The 22151-nt window shown below is 28.6% G+C and overlaps 1 protein-coding gene, 1 long non-coding RNA gene and 1 other non-coding gene across 4 annotated transcripts; 2 read left to right on the forward strand and 1 right to left on the reverse strand.

Moving 5' to 3' along the window:
* The first annotated feature begins 362 nt into the window (after positions 1 to 362).
* TRNAH-GUG lies at positions 363 to 434 on the forward strand. The gene has a single exon. It is a non-coding gene; the product is annotated as a tRNA-His (tRNA).
* Positions 435 to 12898: 12464 nt separating this feature from the next.
* Positions 12899 to 17431, forward strand: LOC114185472 (histone H3.3-like). Of its 2 annotated transcripts, none has more exons than XM_028073207.1 (6): positions 12899 to 12997; positions 13082 to 13127; positions 13241 to 13374; positions 14386 to 14460; positions 16165 to 16240; positions 16842 to 17431. In XM_028073207.1, the coding sequence occupies exons 1-6, from the start codon at positions 12920 to 12922 to the stop codon at positions 16895 to 16897; spliced, it is 465 nt and encodes a 154-aa protein (XP_027929008.1). In that variant the 5' UTR covers positions 12899 to 12919; the 3' UTR covers positions 16898 to 17431. The 2 variants fall into 2 exon arrangements, with proteins under 2 accessions (XP_027929008.1, XP_027929009.1); XM_028073208.1 differs by having other exon boundaries at positions 13244 to 13374.
* Positions 17432 to 20480: 3049 nt separating this feature from the next.
* LOC114183297 lies at positions 20481 to 21418 on the reverse strand. The gene is made up of 3 exons (XR_003604335.1): positions 21247 to 21418; positions 21045 to 21099; positions 20481 to 20752 (listed from the first exon to the last, which is right to left on the reverse strand). It is a non-coding gene; the product is annotated as an uncharacterized LOC114183297 (long non-coding RNA).
* Positions 21419 to 22151: the final 733 nt, after the last annotated feature.

The following is a 22151-nucleotide window of genomic DNA, read 5'->3' on the forward strand; positions in this document are numbered from 1 at the left end:
TTAAGAAATAAGAGATCGTATATTTACTTAAGAAATAAGAGATAAGTTGAGATCAAATCTATTTGACCAAATTAAACCAAATGTTTATTTTGATAACTACTCAAAGATATTTGTTTTAATAACCAGTAAAAATAATTAAATTAATAAAATAAAGAATTTAATCTTTTGAAATATAACAAATATACAACCATCACTATATATTATATTTCCGAAGGTTAGTGATGAGAATTGCACGTTGTGGCCGAGGAGTCCTGGGCTGGGATCCCTGTAACTTCAATTTCTTTGTTTTTTACATATTTCTCTTTATGATTAATAAAGGGTGAATTTGGATCCAAACTTTATAATTAGAAGGTATCCATGTTGTGGTTGTAGTTTAGTGGTGAGAATTCTACGTTGTGGCCGTGGAGACCTGGGCTCGAATCCCAGCAACCACAATTTTGTTTTAAAATCTGTTATAAAAATTTACAAAATACTGATTTGTGAAGAAGTATTTAATATACATCCTATTGTAATTAAATATTTCATATAACAATAACAATTAAATTAAATTATTATGAGTAGATTAATTTTTATTAGAATTACTGTTAATTTTTATTAGTATTAAAATTTATATTTAATGAGTTAAAATTTATAAATTATAATTTTATTTAAAAAAAGATGATTAGTTATTTTTATCTACTTATAATCAATTTTGATTTTTTTATCTCTTTGTTATTTCAATTTTGATCTATTTTATTATTTTATCTCTATGTGACTTTAATTTTAATTTTTTTTATCTCTAAGTGACTTCAGTTTTGTTACTAGTTTTCATTTTTGGTTTAATTAGTCAGACGATATCCACTTTCGTTTATATATGTAAGTTTGGTAGCGACTTTTAAAAAGTGTGAATTCAACTTTTGAAAAAGTGTTTCAAGTAGGTTTCCTTTAGAAAAAAATTATTAACATTGTTAACTATATTCATGACTTTTACCATTAAATTTTAATATAACTATCAATACTTAATTTTATAAGTCATTTTAAATATCGATACCATTAATGACGTTAATAATTTTTGTCGGAGAGGACTTAATTGAGGCATCTTTTTAAAAGTTGGGACTTAATTGATACCTTCTTACGGTTAGAGATGTGTTTCTTTTGCGTAGTTTTGTTTAGGGTTTAAGGTTCTAATTGAGAAGAACAATAATTGTTTTAATTGTTTTTATTAATGATTAATCTCAAAATAAACTTTACAAGTCTATAGAAAAATTGAGACCTGAGAAAGATAATTGAGACTTCAAGATACCACAAGTCTACCATGAAATTTACTTTCTTAACAGCTAAAACCAGGTTTTATTGTTTTAACTCATTCCTTTTATATACTTATTTTTAGTAGTATTTTATATATTATAATTATTTATTTAATATATAAATATATACATATGTCAACTAAAAAATTTGAATCAGACTATTAAAAGTCTAAAGAAAAAGAAAAATTGAGGCTTTAATTACATCACAGAAAGGAGCAAAGGATAAATTTATAACAATAGATAAGAAAAATAAATGAGAAAATACAAATTGGTGCTCTTTGAATGAACAAGATAATAACAATATAGATATAGGTGAAAACAATAATAGAGAAAAAAAAACTAGTTAGTGGTGATGATAAGTCTGATTTTCAAACTCTTGATAATGATTAAAAATATATAAAAAAATTAAACATATCAGCTTTATTGAAAAAAATAAAATGAAATTAATTTCTATAATTTAATAAATAATTTTTGTATATATTATTATAGAATATATAATATATTATAGATTATAGACATGGATTACACATTACAGATTTCATTTGTCAGTATTATAGATTACACATGTAAAATTATTATCCTTTTCAAATTCTCATATTTTATAATTAAAGCAATTAGAAATTTTTTTCTCATGTCTACATGTGTGAAGCTTCATTTTCTAAAGTTTTTTATTTTCTTAATATAATACAATCATAACTAATGCACTTCGGTGTTACAAATATCTTGCGCTAATTTTGGAAAAATAATATTTGTTATGAATTAATGATTGTCCATTGATTTGATACATTTACTCATATGATTGATACTCATATGATTCATTACTCTTTATGTAAATATTTGTATTAACTAAGTTGATTTGTTTCCTTTATACATTACATGTTGTATCTATAAATAGGATTCTTCCTATCAATAATAATACACAGATGAGTTGCTCCCTATTCTCTCATTCTCTATTCTCTATTGTTTCTTCTCTTCTCTATTATCTATTATTATCTCTGTTATTCACTTTATTTCATAACACGTTATCAGCACGATGCTCCAACCAATTGAGGACTAGTGAAAGTTTTTTCTCGACAGTGCTCTGCGTGTCTCAATCTAGACTTTCTCTAATCCTTTCTTAATTTATAATTTTACCTTATATTCTTCCCTTGTGATAAGAATTGTTTGACTTTATCAATTTTCATATCCATCTTATTATTTTTATTTTTATTATGATGCAGTGATTATTATTATTATTTTGATGATGATTATTATTATTAATATTATTATTTTATGTGGTAGTTCTAAACATGCCAAATGTTGCAACATTTGAATTTGTGACCTTTGATATGACAAGGAAGAATTATTTATATTCGATATTAAATGTTGAAATACATTTAGATGCAATGGGTCTTAGGATACCATTAAAGAAATAAATAAAGCATCTGAGCAACTAATTTGCTACTGCAACAACAATATTGTGAACAAAGATTTAACAAATATTATGAATTGATTTCATGCCTTTGTATAGCTGAACAAAGCAATGAAGCTTTTGATGGAAAATCATGAGATCCGCTCCATTCCTAGAAGTGAATGTAGCAATAAATATTATGAATTTATTTCATGCCTTTGTATGGCTGAACAAAACAATGAGCTTTTGATAGAAAATCATGAAACATGTCCAATTAGTTCTGCTCCATTCCCAGAAGTGAATGAAGCAACATTTGATTTATATATTTTCATGATCGTGATATTTTATGGACATGGTTATAAAGGAAATTTCAAAGACACATTTTGTCACCAAAAGTGGCACAATAATGTGAATAAAGGAAAAGGAAAATGTGAAAATATTGACAAAAAAGATGAAAGTATATATTATCATTACGATGGTAAAGGCCATTTGAGTTGTACTTATTGTAAACCAAAGCATCTTACAAAGGCTATGTCTTATTGATAGTGCAACAATTTATACAATTTTCAAGAGTAATAAATTTTTCTCTTATTTGATAGTGCGAGACATCAATGTTAGTATTATTTATAGTACTACAAATATATTTGAAGGCTTTGGAAGAGCTATTATACTTCTACTAAGAAGTTGAATAGAAACTTATTAAGTTTCAAGGATATTTGTCTAAATGGATATTATATTGAGACAAACAATGAAAAAGCTATGAAATATCTTTATATCTCTATGATTGAGTTGAAAAAAAAAGTGTATTGGAGAAATTATCAACATTCTCTTATAGTTTGTACTACAAGTTTATTAGTGCAATTAAAATGCATGTCATGGTAAACCAGAAGTTTACAAATCAAAATGATTGCCTTGTTTGACATGATCAGTTATTATGATGCGAAAAAAAAGGTTGAAAAACTCATGTGGACACGTTTGAAGCGTGGTAGACCTATTGGTTCCAAAGATAAAAAACTCTTGAATGAGAAAGGGAGCTAAAATGCAAGATGACCTAATCGAAAAGGTGAAAATCCCAAAAGATTCATTTGACATAATTAATGATGGGTTCCAAAAGAACCTCAGGTGCCTGAAATTATTGAAAATGATGAGATCTAAATAAATTATGTCATGAATCATATAATATGGAACCAAAATGAAGTCAACATTGATGAAACTTTTACATATAATATAGCGATGAATGCTATGAATGACAATGAGGATCAATAGCCAATAATCATTGAAGATTGTCGACAAAGACATGATTGGCTAAAAGGAAAATATGCAAAGAAGCCTAATTATATTTTCTTACTAAACGAAAGGTTTTTGGATGTATAGTTCGCACACCTGAAGTTGTGAAACCCGTTGGGTACATATGGATTTTTGCGCAAAAATCAAATTAAGAATGATGAAATTGTTAGATGCAAAGCACAATTGGTTGCTCAAAGTTATTCACAAAGCCTTGTATTGATTTGTGAAAAAAAAAATATTCACTAGTATTGGATGCAACAACATTGCAATATTCGATTATCCTAGTTGCACAACAAGGTTTGCATTTACATCTAATGAATGATGTTACAACCTATTCGTACGGTTCTTTTGAGAATCATATTTATATGAAAATCCCTGAAGGATTTTATTTGCCCAACAAGACAAATTCTAAAGAGGGTTATTCAATAAAATTGAACATGCTCTTTTATTGATTAAAGAAATCAGGATGTGTGTGGCATAACCGTTTTATTGAGTACTTATTAAAAGAAGGATATAAAAATGATCCTATTTGTTCTTGTATTTATATGAAAAGATCCAAAAATGAATTTGCCATAATTATTGTTTATGTAGATGGCATAAACATCATTGGAATTCCTAATGAGCTCACAAAAGCAATTGATTACTCAAAGAAATAATTTGAGATGAATGATCTTTGAAGGGCAAAGTCTTATTTGAAATTAGAAATAGAGTATTTAAATAAAGGTGTTTTTATACGTCAAGAGACTTATATAATTAAGATGCTTAAAATGTTCCAAATGGACAAGTCATGTCCATTATGCACTCCAATAGTTGTGAGGTTGTTAGATGTTGATAAAGAATCTTTTTAGACCTCAAGAAAATGATGAAGATCTTCTTGGTCCAGAAGCACCATATCTTAGTGTCATAGAAACACTAATGTATTTTGTTAATTATACTTGATCTAATATTGCATTTGTTGTAAATTTGTTAAGCAAGATATAGTTCTTCAACTATAAGAAGAAAATGGTTTGGAGTAAAACATATACTTCGTTACTTTAAGGGTGCTACGAATATGAGTTTATTCCATCCAAATGATTCAGATTCAAACCAATGAGTTATGTATATGCATGTTATTTTACATATTCTCACAATGTCACAATGGTTGATCACAAACAAGATGTTTGTTCACATGTGGTAGCACAATGGTTTCATGAAGGTATATGAAACAAACCATAGTAGCAACATCGTCTAATCATACAAAATTACAAGGAAAGTTGTGAATATGTTTGGTTAAGGTCTATAATTCAACATGTGCAAGAAACTTGTGACTATCCCCGACAAAGATGGAATCAACAACCATATATGAAGACAATATTGTATTGTTCAATTGAAATGATGATATAGATATCCAAAAATTCATTCATGTGAAAATATGGAAAGTCTATTTATGAAGTTTTTGCCAATAAGAACTTTTGAGCAAATGATTCACTAGTTCGGACTCCGTCACCTTAATGATGTAAGTTTACATGAGGGGGAGAAATAGAATATGTGATGAACAATATTGTATTAAAGAATACATAATGTTGTACTCTTTTTCCTTCACTAGGTTTTTTTTATCCCAAAGGGTTTTTTCTAGTAAGGTTTTAACGAGACACATTCTTTTATCAATGGACACTCAATGGGGAGTGTTATGAATTAATGATTGTCCATTGATTTGATACATTTACTCATATGATTGATACTCATATCATTCATTACTCTTTATGTAAATATTTGTATTAACTAAGTTGATTTGTTTCCTTTATAGATTACATGTTGTATCTATAAAAAGGATTCTTCCTATCAATAATAATACACAGATGAGTTGCGCTCCTTATTCTCTCATTCTCTATTTTCTATTGTTTCTTCTCTTCTCTATTATCTATTATTATCTCTGTTATTCGCTTTATTTCATAACAATATTCAATTTTTTCTCCTATTTTCACCATGAGATTATTTGCTACGTTATCAATAACAATTACATCATTATACCGAAATTATAGGGTAATAGTCTTTGTTAACAATTAAATGACATATTAATCATGAATTAAAATTACTTGTTTTATAGAATTGAAGAAAGAAATATATAATAATGTTTTATAAAAACTAAAATTACATATTTGATAAAAAAGTAATTTTAAAGCTGAACAATTATAATTGTAATTTGTCAATGTACATTTATATTAACAAGGATGAAAAATGAATCTCATACAGATCTATCAATATACAGTCATTTTGTAAGAATACGGTAGTAACAAGTTGCACATGTTATTTGAGATGATTATACTTTTTTTTCCTACTAAGTAAAGATGATTCTAACTTATTGGTTTTTTGTTTTTTTAGAACATCAACAGAAAGAAATATTTTTTTTAATGCTATCTTCTACTGTTTGTTTATCACATAACTAAAAAGTTATTAATTTCTACAGTACATCAATCACTTAATTAACTTGTTATTTTAATATTTTGATTTTGGTCGTCTTTTTTATTTTACCTTTCATTCCTAGATTAATATAATAATAGTTTAAGAGACAGAACAAATTATTTAATCATTAAACGGTAATATTGAAGCAGGGGTAGTTTGGGAAATCAAGAAAGTGGAGGCAAAATGCTGCATTTTGGAATTTCAAACGATGCAAAAGGTGAAACCAAAAACTGAAAAAAGTTTCGATTTCTTCATAACTAGCATTGCACGGGACACGAGATTTTAAAAATTTAAAATTATAATTAAATTTAATATATATTTTTTATTTTATAAAACTAAATAAAATTTTTTAATTAATTTTATGATAAAAATTTATATAAGTTATTTATATATACTTTTAATAAAATATATCTTATATAATTATTTTAAATAATATATTAAGATCGAGTTAATTAAAATTAAGAAATTAAATTAAATTTTAAATAAAATATTTAATAGATAATATAGAAAAATGTAATAGTTGATTTTGTAATAATAAAGATGATGAACGATATATAAATTGTTGAGTAAACTCTATAAAAATATAAAAGATAGACGAAACAAAAACTACAAATGTCGATCCCATGTAAAAAGATATAAAGAATAGACTATTCTTTTGGAGTCAGTTTTCTATTTTTTTTGGATTTTGAATTTTGAATTTAAATTTTGTTACCACATTTTTATAGTTTTTACAAATTACAATTTTAAATTCAAACTTTATTACTTTATATTTTGAATTTCAAATTTGTTGATATGTATCTTAATTTAGACAAAAAATATTGAAATTGAAATCATTAGTGAATTTTATATCTTTTCGAGAATTTATAATTTTCACTTTACAATGATGCATGGATGGATTTTTTTTCCAAAATAGCATTGTTGGCTCCTTTTTTTTACCAACGTAGCACACTGTTGCTTAAATTTACATGGATATCATTGTTTTTATTTTAGTTGGGAATTCGGTCCTCCGGGAGCCGAATTCCAACCTTTAATGTTTTATTTTTTTTTTCAATTCCAAGTCAGAATTCGGTTTCCAGGAACTCGAATTCTGAACTTGGTTTTTTTTCGATTTTTTAAATAAATTAAAATTAAGATTTTTTAAATTTTTTAAGAAAATAGATGTAAGAGTTATTTTTTGTAAAAAATGTTACATTAAATGTTAAATATATTTTTTTTAAAGTAGATCTAGTATTGTGTTTTTAGTTATTTTAGGTATTATTTGAAAGAAAAAATAATAATATTTTTTTCTTTTTGAATTTGTTGATTTAAAAATAGATTTTATATTATGTAGTAAGTTTTTTTGTGTAATTTGAAAATATAAATGTCAATTTAATTTAATTTTATATTGTGTAGTAAGTTTTTTTATGTGTAATTTGAAAATATAAACGTCAATTTAATTTATTTTTTTATAATTTGTGTAGTATTAATTTTTTTTTAATAGGAGTAATTGGGTGTTGTGTTTGGAATTTTTCCATCGTGGACTTTCATTTCATTGTGGGTTCTGTATGTGGGGAGTAATGCTGGAATAAGTGGGGAGTTATTCTTAATATTATGAACATTGCTAACAATTTTTTTAATGTAAAATATGAAACTTGAGTGTTAAGACAAAATGTTTGTTGTCATTGTATCATAGAAAAAAACTATTTTCATCACCACGAGATTGAAAAACAACTTTTTTGGATGGTGGTAATGAAAATATGTCCCTTAAAGTATGTATGAGGTATGTGGGGAGTCTTGTTGGATTAAGTTGTGAGTTACTCTTATTATTTTGAACATCAGTTGCAGTAATTTAATGGAAAGTATAAAAATGGAAAATATAAAACTTAAGAGTCAAGAGAAAAATGTTCATTGTAATCTTATGATAACACAATAATATTTCTAGGACTACTAAATGTTAATTGGATGGGGATAATGGAAAAAGGTCTCATAACTAGTGAATGAGGTAGGTAGGGACTAATGATGGATTAAGTGGGGAGTTACGATGGACATTTTGATCTTGAGTTATGAACAAAAAAATTAAATTATTTTCATGATGACTAAATTGAATAATAGCTTATTTGGATGATGAACATTACAAATTATCTCATAAGTAACGTAAATGGTATGTGGGGAGCCGTGTTGGATTAAATGGGGAGTTATTATAAATTTTTTTTATTATCGGTTGCAGTAACTCAAAATATGAAACAAAAATTGGTACTAATGACCAAAATATCCAACATAACTTCCCACTTAATTGTTCTTCACTTCTCAATTTCGAACATAGTGTGACTCGAAAATTCTAAAAAACCCCGTTGCCACATTACCCAACATTTAATGTCATGGTCATGGAAATGAATTTGTATTATGTTAAGGTTAGTGTGAGGATATTATGTTCACAATGAAATTTGATTTTTATATAAAAACTGGGTAATGAAGACCAAAATAGTCATCACAACTCCTCACTCACTACCTCTGTACTCTCCACTTACAAACAATATCAGTATTAGCACAATTTCAAAAAGGTCCACCGTCCATATAACCCAGTAATGAATGTTGTCATACTGGCTAAATTTTATATGTACATAATGTACCATGCATGAATCATTCCATAAGTGGTGAGTATAAAGTAGATTAATGGGGAGTGGTGATGAATATTTCGGTCTAATGTGTACAGCCAAATTGCAGGGTGAGAGTAAATTTCTAAATTATGTATATTTATGAAGTGGTAAAATTATGTATCTTTATTCGCACACTATCCCAATAGCGTTGGCAAGTCTTGTCCAAATTGCAAGGTGAGAGTAAATTTTTGAATTAAATATCAGTCTTGGCATCTCCCAATAAAGTTGAGAAGTGTTGTCATAATTAGAAGGTGCAAGTGAGGCCATTTATTTCCAATATGCGTAAGCTTTTACAATGGTCAAATTAAATTTCTTAATTGACACGTTATCCCAATTGAAGTATTTGTCACCTTTTACAATAGTGATATAATAAATCAGTTTTGGCACCTCCCAATAAAGTTGACAAGTGTTATCATAATTAGAAGGTCCAAGTTAGACCATTTATTTCAAATATGCGTCAGCTTTCGCAGTGGTGAAAGTAAATTTCTGAATGGGCACGTTATCCCAATTGGAGTATCTTTCACCTTTTATAAGAGTGATATAATAAATCATCTTTGACACCTCCCAATAAAGTTGACAAGTCTTGTCATAATTAGAAGGTGCAAGTGAGGCCAATTATTTGAAATATGTGTCAGCTTTTACAGTGGTCAAAGTAAATTTCTGAATTGGCACGTTATCCCATTTGAAGTATCTATTACCTTTTAGAAGATTAATATAATAAATCACCTTTGGCATCTCCCAATAAAGTTGATAAGTCTTGTCATAATTAGAAGGTGCAAGTGAGGCCAATTATTTGAAATATGCGTCAGCTTTTACAGTGGTCAAAGTAAATTTCTGAGTTGGCACGTTATCCCAATTGAAGTATCTATTACCTTTTAGAAGAGTAATATAATAAATCAGCTTTGGCACCTCCCAATAAAGTTGATAAGTCTTGTCATAATTAGAAGGTGCAACTGAGGCCCTTTATTTCAAAGATGCGACAACTTTTATAGTGGTGAGATTAAATATGTTTCTTGGCAGCTATCCAGGTGAAGATATTCAGTTCTATTTAAGGTTGTGGTTCCTTAGTTTGAAAGTTGTGGAGTGCTCTAGTATAATAAGTAAAAATAGTTTTATTTGAGGAGTTGAATGCATATAATTCCTTTAATGCTGCTATTGATTTTGAAGATGGAAGGTTCTCCCTATGTAGACTTCCAAATGGGGTTACTCTTAACCATATGCACATCATCATAAGAAGTCATTTGATGGGACCATCTGAGCCCCCATTAAGCCATTTGTGGTACCATGTCCCTTCTGAATTTGTTGCAAAAGGCATTGATGAGTTCCTTTTTGTAAGGAATGACGAAGATCTTCAACATGCCATTCAATGGCACTCACTAATGGTCCCTACGGCGACAATATATTTTTATCTTAATTTCATGAAAGTTGAGAAGTGTGACAACTTTGTACCATTTAGTTTTTTTTTTTGTATGTTGTAACATTGGTCTTTAAGATCATTGAACTTGTTGAGTTTATCTAAAGAAATTGTTGTTCCCTATTTAGTAATGAAGCATTTGGGATTATTAAGTTTTTCCATTGTTGATCTTTGAAATATTGTTAAACACGGTAAACTCTTACAAACACATAAACACAACCTGTTTCATATGTAATAAAATATTAAACTACATCTTTGTCCTTTTAATCACCGTAGTGGTGTCCAGTTCCACACTGTGGTCGACGTCTATTTTTAGTGGGGTTCCTCCTACGCACTTCAGGTCTAGGTTCTTCCACGTGTGAAGGCTGTGGTTCATGTTCCTCCTTAGGTTGATGATCATCATGCACAGCAGATGATGATGCTTCTGCATATGGATTGTGGACGTAGTAAATTGAGTCTTCTTGAGGCTGATCCAATCCTTCTAAGAAATTTGGACTTTGAGGATATGTACGCAACCACGGTTGTGCAGAAGGTGGTGTTTCATCATAAGGTCCACATGTTTGGCCTCATCCTGCCACAAAAAAGAGCGAGAGGGATCGTCCTAAATCAAGTAGAATTAGGACTATTTGGACATTAAGGAAGGAAGACAATAAAAAAGTGTTCTTATTGTAGAACTGAAGGACACACAAGAAATCATTGTCCTAATAACCCTGCACTTAGATGATCCACATCAAACCACTTAGTTTATGTTGTACTTTTAATTGTGTTCAATAAATTTGTACTTGATTCAATTCAATGGTATCATCTTTTATTATTATCTTTTATTGTTACTTATTTTACATAAACCAAAAATAAATAACAAAATTATTTAAAATACAATAATGAAATGCTTTCAAATTATTTTACTTATTTCCATCATTTTTAAAATATTTTTTACAAATTTTCAAAGTTTATAATATACAATTTTTTAAATTATAAAAAATTAAAAGATAACTGTAATTTCAATATTTATAAACATCTATTAAAAATAACTAATACTACACAAAGTATAAAATAAATTAAATTAAATTGACGTTTATATTTTCAATTACACATAAAAAACTTACTATACAATACAAATTCTATTTTTAAATCAACAAATTCAAAAAGAAAAAAAATATTATTATTTTTTCTTTCAAATAATACCAAAAATAACTAAAAATACAATACTAGATCTATTTTAAAAAAAAAATATTTTTAACCTTTAATGTAACTTTTTTACAAAAAAATAACTCTTACATCTATTTGATTAAAAAATTTTAAAAATATTAATTCTAATTTATTTAAAAAAACGAAAAAAATAAAAAATCAAGTTCATAATTCGGGTTCTTGGGAACCCAATTCTGACTTAGAATTGAAAGGAAAAATAAAACATTAAAGGTTGGAATTCGGCTCCCGGAGGACCGAATTTCCAACTAAAATAAAAACAATGCTATTCATGTAAATTTAAGGAACAATGTGCTATGTTGGTAAAAAAAAGAGCCAACAATGCTCTTTTGGAAAAAAAATCTACATGGATGTCTATGTTATAAAAATTATGTTTTAAATTATTGTTTAAGATTTTGTGAAATGTCAAAAATATGTGAAATTTGTTTAAAAACATTTAAAAATTCATTAAAAATCTCTTTAACATTCTATAACTTTTTGTAGGGGTATCAAAACGGGCCAGTCCGACCCATTTTGCCTCGTCCTGCCTTTGGCCCGCCTTTTCACTTTACATTTTATCATTTTTTAATTTTCTTTTATCTTTTTAAAATTTTTGTTTATAAATTTTTTATAGATATAAAAATTTGTTTATATAATATAGAAAATTTAATTTTTTAATTATTTTTCATTTTTAAACAATAAAAAAAAGGGATTGCCATTCAGGGCGGGTTTACCTGCCTTTGGTCTGCTAGTGTGGCTAGTTAGGTGGGCTGGGATATAATGGGTTGGTTGGTTGGAAACTCCAACCCGACCTGCCCTTTTTTTGATGGACTGGTTGGCGGCTCAGCAGGTCTGACCTGTTTTGATATGCTTACTTTTTTGGATGCTAAATTGTAGATTTAAACTTTGATCTCATATTTCTATACATTTTCTTCTTTTTTAAATTTTAAATTTAAATTTATTTTATTTAAACTTTGAATTTTAAATTTTTTTATTGTTCACAGTATAAATGTTATTTAAAAAAAATTCATTGTTTCTTTTTTATAGTTTAAATTTTAAATTACAACTTATTTTTTAAAATGTTACAAAAATGTGACTTCTATTTCTTTTTACTTTTTAGTAATAAGAAAGTGATTGTATAATAATTTAAAAAATAAATAAAATAGATAAAATTCAATTAATATATATATATATATATATATATATATATATATATATATATATATATATATATATATATAAACTGAAAAAAGTTTCGATTTCTTCATTGTTGGGTTCCATGGCGAGAGTGAAGCACACGCCAGCTTCACTCAAAGCCAGTCGCGCTTCCACATCCGTGCCACCGTCACAGCAATCGGTAACTCTCTCTCGCACTCTCTCGCTCCGTTTCGATTTGCGAAATCCCTAATTTGACATCTGTTTTCTCAAATTGTGATTGAAGCCTGTGACTAGAAGTAATAGAAGGGCTCAAGAAGAGGAGCCGCAGGGTACGTGAAAAACTGCGTTTCTTCGTTTGAGTTGAGCTGTGGTTGTAATTATTCTGCTGATACATTTTTGGTGTTCTGATGTTTCATCATCATTTGTTGGAAAATTAAAAAAGAAGAAGCAGCAGCGCCACAGACTCAGGGAAGGAAGAAAAAACGCAGTAAGCCAGGAACAATGGCGCTTCGCGAGATTCGTCATTTTCAGAAGAGTTGCAAGCTTCTTATCCCGGCTGCCCCCTTTATCAGATGTGTAAGTTTTTCCGCAACCATCTCGGATTTGCTCTTTAGTGGAGATTAGTCCATTTTTGTGTCGCTTGTACTAGGAAATTTAATAAACAGTGATAATGTGATGTTAGTTTTGGGTATGCTGCTTTGCTTCGCTTTGCTGCTTAGATTTTCCTCTAAAAACATTAGCAATTATACCAAAAAAGTCATTATTGCTATCTGTCAATCTTTTATTACCGGTGATGAGGGGTGTGCTGGAAATTTTTTTCGATTGGTATATGATCGGTGTTATGTTGGATGGAACGGATATGCCAACATTGTTATTATTAGGGTTGTGTTTGGAAACTGTTTGGTTGGCGTTGAATGGAAGTTTTACACATTTTAATGCAACATAAAAACATCTAGAGATGCTGGATCGGTGTTACCTAGCTGCATTGGGTGGATTGTATGCAAAAAAACACTAATTACAATTACGCAGTTGAGTTAGTATATGTTTGTTGGACAGTTAGCAGAATTAGTTCTCCGTATTTACCATTACTGTAAATATCTGAATCTGAAATTAATGTCCAACATCTGGTTTTCATAATGACAAAAATTGGATACAGTTCTTTTGGTGACGTTTTTCAATTAGAATTAGATTTTCATTCCAGTAATTTGTGCAAGGTTTGCATCTAAATTTTGTGATTTTCATAATACTTCACTTGCAGCTTCTCCCACTCTGACTAACACTAAGTAAATTACTTGGGTGTAAAAGTGGGCATCATACTGTGGTTGCTATTTAACATTAAGTAAATTACTAGGGTATAGAAATGAGCATCATAATTTGGTTGCCGTTTTGTTTTTTTTGGTGGGAATATTTTTGTAGCTTTTGCCACTTGTTCACTGATGGAAGTGCTTGAAGAACATGCTCTGTATGGAATCATGATAATGTTATTAATTAAGATTTGTTGTCATAGCATCACGTACCTTATTTGGCTGAATTAAATCTTGGGAGAAGTTTGTTGACGTTGTTTTGGCAATGTTTGTTTGGCTGTAGGTCAAACAAATTACACATCGATTCTCTACGGAGGTGTCTCGCTGGACGCCTGAAGCTGTGGTAGCACTGCAGGAGGTATGCAACTTATTCCATGTGCATTTGAGTTATCGCTAGAGTGCTAGAATGTTGCAAATTTTCAATTCATCTAATTAGAACGCAAAGGCTGTTTTCATAAAACGAAAAATCCATGCTTAATTAAATTGTTTTAACACAACTTCTTCCTGACCTTGTGTCAATTTGTTGCTGGGTGAACTCTTTAAATTTTTATACTTAAAATGTGTTATTAGATTGTACTGCAGTCCTCAATTCAATTCAATTTGTTTTTTTTTTCTTTTGTAAATTTATTTTATTTGTGTGCCTTTTGCATGGTTTTAAACATTGAAAATCTGTCCAATATTACTGAATCTGCTTAGAAATAAAAACCATTGATCTGTGAAAATTGAGGTTTTAGAAATTCAACGTATAACTATAAATCAAGATGCTCTAGTTAGTTGCAGTCTTAATGAAATGAGAATAATAATAAGTAACTTGTTAAGATGTGTTTCATCAGATTTCCAAGTGATAAATGTTTAATTAGAAATCTCTATTTTCAACGTTTTTTTTTTATATTATAATTTAAGGCATCAATTATACAAGGTCCCTTTTCTTTTTCATAAATCCTTACGAATTCAAAAGGCGTAGCTGAAGTTATTTTTTCTTTCCTGGGTGTATGGAGGGAAAGGTCAGGGAGGCTCCACAGGGAGAGGGGGGAGTGGAAAAGGGTGTAGTGTCGCAGAACTCTTCCAACTAACTTGTCTCCAAGACTGTTTTTAACAATATTTAAGAATCTGAACTTCAGGGGAGGGTGAATGGAAAAGGGGACAGTGTCTCAGGACTGTTCCATTGAAGTTGTCTCCAAGGGTGTTTGTTAACCCATTTTTAAGAATGTGAACTTCTTTTTGTTATCTCTGGGGTTGAGCAACATATGAACACGCTAGTTGCAATGTATGCTTCTTTAGACAGCGAGTAATGTTTTTGTTCTCTTATTATTGCATTCATGTAATCAATTCCGGAATACTTTTTCAACATGGCTATCACATTGGGAAGGAAAGGGGATATTATAAAATCAAAATAGGTTATGGAATGAAAAGGGGTTGCCAACCCTATGCTTGGATTATTGTTATTCTTAGTGAGGGAGGAGGGGGAAGGTAAGCGTAATAAGTGTAAATTTACAATATTATTTGATGTAACTAAACCTACTAGGTTGTAAATTTCAATTTTATTTTCAAACCAAATCTATTTCATCGACTCCCAAGTTCGAGGGAAATAAAAAAAAAGAGTTTAAGCATAAGTGGTTCTGTTAAGGAATTTTGTTTCCTGGATGATTGGGTTAACCTTTTAGTCACAACGTTATCGGACAACTAATCCAATGTTTCGAGTTCAAACCTTAAGGAGAACCTATTCCAACAAAGATCCGAATCCACTGGATTTCCTCCTCTTCCATAAGATTTTTACTTCTAAGCAGGGAATAACTTCTCCCCTCTCAAAGTTGCCTGACATCAAAACTCACTCTTGATCACCAATCCACACCTTTTAAAGTGTCTCACCATTTGCTTACTACGTTTACATCTCCGATGTGTTTTTCGATGCCTTGTATCGAGTCCTTGTCAATAGCGCTGCTGTGGTCGTGATTTGTTTTAAAATGCTAGTCATTGATTCATTTTCTCCTGTTGTATCATTTTTAACCAAATTTCTCATAAAACATGCAATTCTTTTGGAATTTATATAACCATACTGCAGGCAGCTGAAGAATGTCTAGTTCACTTGTTTGAAGATGGAATGCTTTGTGCAATTCACGCTAGGCGTATTACTCTTAGTAAGTTGATATAATTTTTTAAATTCTTAACCAGATTTTTCGTGGATCATCTAATCATCCATGAATTTGGCTTTCATAGATTCTATACCTGCTTTTATTTGTGATAAATGTATTTGTTTCTTCTGTTACATATAAATTAATTGTTTTATTAATTTATTAGTTACAATTAAAAGAATATTCTACCGTCTGTATGATGGAGTAAATGCTAGAGGAAAAAAATTCATGGTGCTGTACTGACAAAATGTTGCCTCTGTTCCTCATGTCTCATGTGGCTATTCCTTTTTTACCCTGGTTGACCCATTTTACTTCCTTTAGAATTCTGGTTCCCATTTTTCCTTTTATTTTTTCTAATAATTTTCCCCTTACCTTTAATATTTTTATTTCATTACTATGTTCTTTTATCGCTTATAGATTAACAGTCACTATATGTGTAAACTAACTAGTTATTTTTGATGAATTTCTTTAATTATTTTTTATTCGTGTATAACCATGTTGTATAATTTAAGCTTGTAATAATAATAATAATAATAACAATAATTTTTTTTTGAGTATTTCTTCCCATGTGAGTATTTTTGAGTTCTCTTTCTTCTTGTTATCTAAGTGACAAAGGATATTCAGTTGGCTCGGAGGCTTGGAGGAATAGGAAGGCCTTGGTGAATGCACAATCCCAGACGTAAACACCACTGAGTGCTTTTTTCGTGTAAACCTTGTTGCCGAATTAGAGTGTTTATTTGGTATTATATAGTAGGAAATATAATATAATTCATTTTGTAGTTGAGACAACAATTATAGAACTCAAATTAAGAATCAACCATTATAGAATGGTTTCTACAATGACTTTTGTTTTATCATTAAACAACCCCCACAAACAATTTTCTTTGCAGTCAATACCACATTCTTATTAGCCCATTCCTTGGACTGGCCTAATTTGATCCCTATATTGCATTAGTTCAAGAGAAATTTAGATTTTCTTTGATTAGCCTATGCGATAAAAAGGCTTGTTATCAAAATGATGTTGTTACCAAGGAATGATGTTAATTTGTATGTGTGTATTGAATATTCCTTGTTTTACATTTGTATAAATCGTAGATAGATTTTTCATTTCTTAGAATAGGTTTGTTATATGTATTGACTTTGCACATACTTTTAGGCCTTGTGTTTTAATGTTTTATGACCAAGTCCATAGTAAAAGATCAAGATCTTTATTCCTTGAACACTGAGATTGAGAGAACACATAGAAGGTTGCAGAGGTCACAAAAGGAAAGAGAGGTTAATCGCACCGATTTTAGTTCAGATTATGATTTTGCAAGCTCTACATCTGAACAAACAAACATTGAAGAGATGGCTCTCAACGGAGAAAGAACTTCGAATGTTCTGATTAATTGTTGTTCTTAAAGTTAATTCTTTTATATGATACGATCAATCATTACCTAGTCATGTATTTTTTTTTCTTTTTTTATAAAAGTGCAAGGAATTGCTGTATTTAAAGTTTAATTGAAGATATTTTATTTTTATAGATTACAGCTATTGATACTAAGCATATGTTAGTCGACTATTTTATTTTCCTCTTCTTAATATCTTTTCGTTGGTAACTTGTCTTATGTTATTATTTTATTGGTGTTTGTGATATTAGACGTTAGCTACGACTATGTATTGTTATGTTGTGATTTTAACTTTTGAATATTTTAAACATGTATTTTCTTATGTTTTTATTTTTATTTTTAATCTTAATAACTAAATTTGTGGGGGTAATGTTGCAACGAAGTAAAGTATTTACTTTATATTTTAGATTATTTATATCCTATGAATTCTATCTTTTTTATATACAGACAGAACTTTTAAAAAAAGTATGATAACAAATTAAATATTTTATTGGATCTATTATTTGACAAATTTATTAATTTTTAAGAGATAAAACTTTTCATTATTATTGTTCTAGTGAAAAAGAAAGTAGATCTCTTCACCAAAACATTTAATTGATATTGTTTATCCTCTTTTCCTTTCTCTAGTTCTCCCTCTATATTTTTTTCAGACCTATTTGTCCTCTTCCTTTCATAATGTTCTTCCTTCATTTAATCCTTATTAAAGCAATGAAATCTTTTTTCATAATAACTAGCATGATACCTGTGCGTATGCACGGGTCTATATTTTTATTTGTATATGAATTTATTTGTGTTACATTTTAAAATTGATATAATAATTAATATATAAAAGAATAATAGTGTTATATAGTTAAAATTTGTCATGTAAACTTTGGTTCCGTATAAAATAAAAACATTAAAATTGTTAAGACTACTAATACTGATAATAATTATAATAACAATACTATTAATAATAAGAAAAAAAAATGACCAACAAAAAATAAAATTATACTGCATTGTTAACTTTTGATTTAGAGGATAGTGTTGGCTAATAAATAGTAAAATAACACTCAATCCACTCTATTCGATAGAGTCCTATTAACATTTCATTTTTTGGTTTAAAATTTAATATAACGCATAAATTTATTTAAATTCCTAATTCATACCATACTTAAATCCTAGTACACACATATATATATATATATATATATATATATATATATATATATATATATATATATATATAAAAGATATTGTTATCAAACATTAACTCTCAATTAATTGTTTGGTACGACACACATGTTTTATGAGTTAGTTATATATTATATTAAAAATGAAATGTATATGTACTTATAATTGTTAAAATAAAATATAGGTATATTGTGAACTTTGGTCTCGTGTAAAGTATTGTCCACACATGAATAATCAATTTAAAGAAAAATGAAGAAATGCAAACATATTTTGAGATGATATCTCTATTAAAAAAATTTAGAGAAGCCTGAAATTGATGTTAAAAGTTTTAAACAAAAATACATGCATATGTTGTTATCAACATAGACATTGAATTTATAATAAAAGTTAAACATAATATAACAAATATGAAAGTATTATAGTAATTAATTTTGTTTTTAATATTCAATAAATAATTAATTTTGATTTTAATTTTGTTTTTAGAAGTTTCTTCACACTACGAATATCTGTAAAGGTTACTTAGAAATTTAGAACTTAAAAAACACAAACAATTTTAAGGATATATGTATATAAACAATAATTAATACTTTAGAGAATATATAAAAGGTAAAAGTTATTTTTATTACAATTATAAAATATAGTTTTAATTTAAAAGAAAACTTATCACCTTTTTCTGTGAACTATTTAAAATAATTAGTAATCTGATCTTTTGTGATTCAGATTTATTTTTGAAAAACTTATATAAAACATTCTAAAATAAAATTATAACTGTCTTTTTTATGTAAATCAAAAATGATTTTTTCATGAAAAATAAATAACTAAAACAAACCGAACACTTAATTTTGCTGACAAACAATAACTTATGAAATTCATTTACATTTAAGAATATGAACGCATATGAACACATATGAACGTTGTTTTTACTATCAAAATCTGAAAATTATGAAGCTTTATGTATTTGCTTCATGGCAATTTCTAATATTTCTTGCTCCATCTTTATTTTATTCTTGATGTATTTTGCTCTTTCTATAAATGTAATCACAAAAACCACGTCAGTGAGGCTAAATGAATCACTTAAGAAAATTATATCTTCTTTGCTCAATATTCTAATGTCTTCTACCTTTTAGAGAAACAACAGGAAAATATTTAGTATTGTCAAATTAGGTCATATCATGGTTTATAATAAGTAATTCTGAAATCTACAATTCAATTTCTTCAACAATAAAAAAAGAGAATAGGGACAGGAATATAAATGGAAGCTATAGTTTTCTCTCGTCCAATTCTTCAAATGTATACCATTTCTTTAACAAATTCATTCATTTTCACTCAATACAATACATACAAATGCCATCAAATCAGGGAAAGGGATAGAGAGTATTGTTCAAAAAAACTTTCAACTACTACAACAAATGGCAAATTACAGAGGATGATGGATGCATGTTGTAGACTGTAACACTTCTGAAGCACTTTTGTACACAGGGTAACTTCTCTGTTCATTCAAATCAATCCATCGGATCCTCTTGGAAAACCCAAATTTCCTAATTCAGCTTCTCTTATTTAGAATGATGGAAATCATTCGCGTGAAGTTTGGTTCTGCTTGATCAAGGCATAGGCATCACTATATATAGCCACCACGTTAGAGAAGACAACCAAAACTATCATAACAATAGATAAAATCTTGTCTGATCTAGTTGCAATGTTGTAGCAATCCTTGCACGGTTAAAATGATGGTTGGAAATACATTAAACAGGTATCAACATAGGCCAAAATCAAATTCTTAGCATGAATATATAGAAAGAATCAATAAGGGAGACTTACAACAATTATAAGACTTTCTTCAATCTCTATTAGTACTCCTTGAACATTTCCATTCTGTAAAGATTACATGCTAGTGATCTTGGATAACCAAAACAATGGTGAATGCAATGTTAACCATCAAGTTTTCAACTACCAGAACAACCTATTGATCAAGAAAAAAGGAACTGAAAACATATTTATAAATAAAAGAACATGTTGTGTTTGGAATTGAAATAGCAGGATTCTCATGGGCTTATTCATATATTTGATTCGACAGTAGTTGCACCAAAGTGAAAATTGTTGGCTATTTAACTCCATATGATTTCATCTAGCATGTAGGTGACTGTTTTAAATAAAGAGAAATATTTAAAAATGAAAGAAAAAAAATCAATAATATGCAGGACACAATGTTAGATAAAAGTCAATAAAAAGAAGTTAGGAAGAAAGGTTGTAACCTTTATAAAATGAGATACTCATGGAAAATGGCCTTTTGTCCATATCATTGGTAGCCTGAGAAAATAGTAAGGTAAAACAGGGAGAGAAGTTATGGAACCCTCCCAAACTGTTCATAAAAAAATTATGATTAAACAACATTATATTTTTATCAATAGACAACACTATATTAGAAATAAAATAGTAAAAATGATAAAAGTCCACCTTTGGAACTCTTTGTGATTTCATGCAAGATCTTCTCCTCATCAAGCAATAACTTTTGCAGTTTTGGAATATTGTCCTCAAGTTTTGGTATCAAATCAGTGGATTCCTCGCCCTTTTTCATAAGGGCTTCAATTTTGGATGAATCCTGACATACAAAGTAGAAACAAAAGAATTATATGTCTCGTTGCAATGAACTATGACTTGCTTCTCTACCTTTTCTAATTTATCCTCTAGCTTTTTGATCTTCTGACTTATGTGCTTAAAATCTTTTTGGTAGTTAACATCCTGCCTTTCAAACTCCTTGAACTCTTCCTTACACTTCCTCATATCATTGTCTAACTCCTGAAAATGAAAGAAGTTAATAATGACAAGATTACCACCTCAAAAGCTTATTATTAAGAATTAATGCACAACAATATAACTATGAAAACTGATTCAATTACAAAATCCATGTCATTCAAACGTTTTGTCTTTTCGTATAGTTGTTGTGCTTAGTTTCAAGCTCTTTGAGAGTTTGTTTACTTTCTTCATTTTATCCCTAAAATATGATATCACGAAGTCCTTCATGAGAGAAGAATACAAATTCAACAATATGATATCTACATAAATTACTCTAATTTTAGTTGCAGTTAAGGCATGGCAAATTACTCTAATTCAACAATACGAAGTCCTCCAAGCCTTGTTTCTCCAAACCTGAAAAATTCAAAACCAAAAGTTCTCAAAAAATTAATCCAAAATTGCTTTAAAGATTTAACCTTTCCTCAACTTTCTTTAAAAGGGAATCAACAGAACACAAAAATCGTAGCTCATAATGTGATAGAACTTGGAATGTTGGATAAGTGGAGGATAAGGAACCTACAATGTTGGCTAAAATGAAAACTTGAAGTACTTCCCATTCCAGTTTT

The sequence above is a fragment of the Vigna unguiculata genome, chromosome 5 (assembly GCF_004118075.2).
Source record: "Vigna unguiculata cultivar IT97K-499-35 chromosome 5, ASM411807v1, whole genome shotgun sequence".
NCBI lineage: Eukaryota > Viridiplantae > Streptophyta > Magnoliopsida > Fabales > Fabaceae > Vigna > Vigna unguiculata.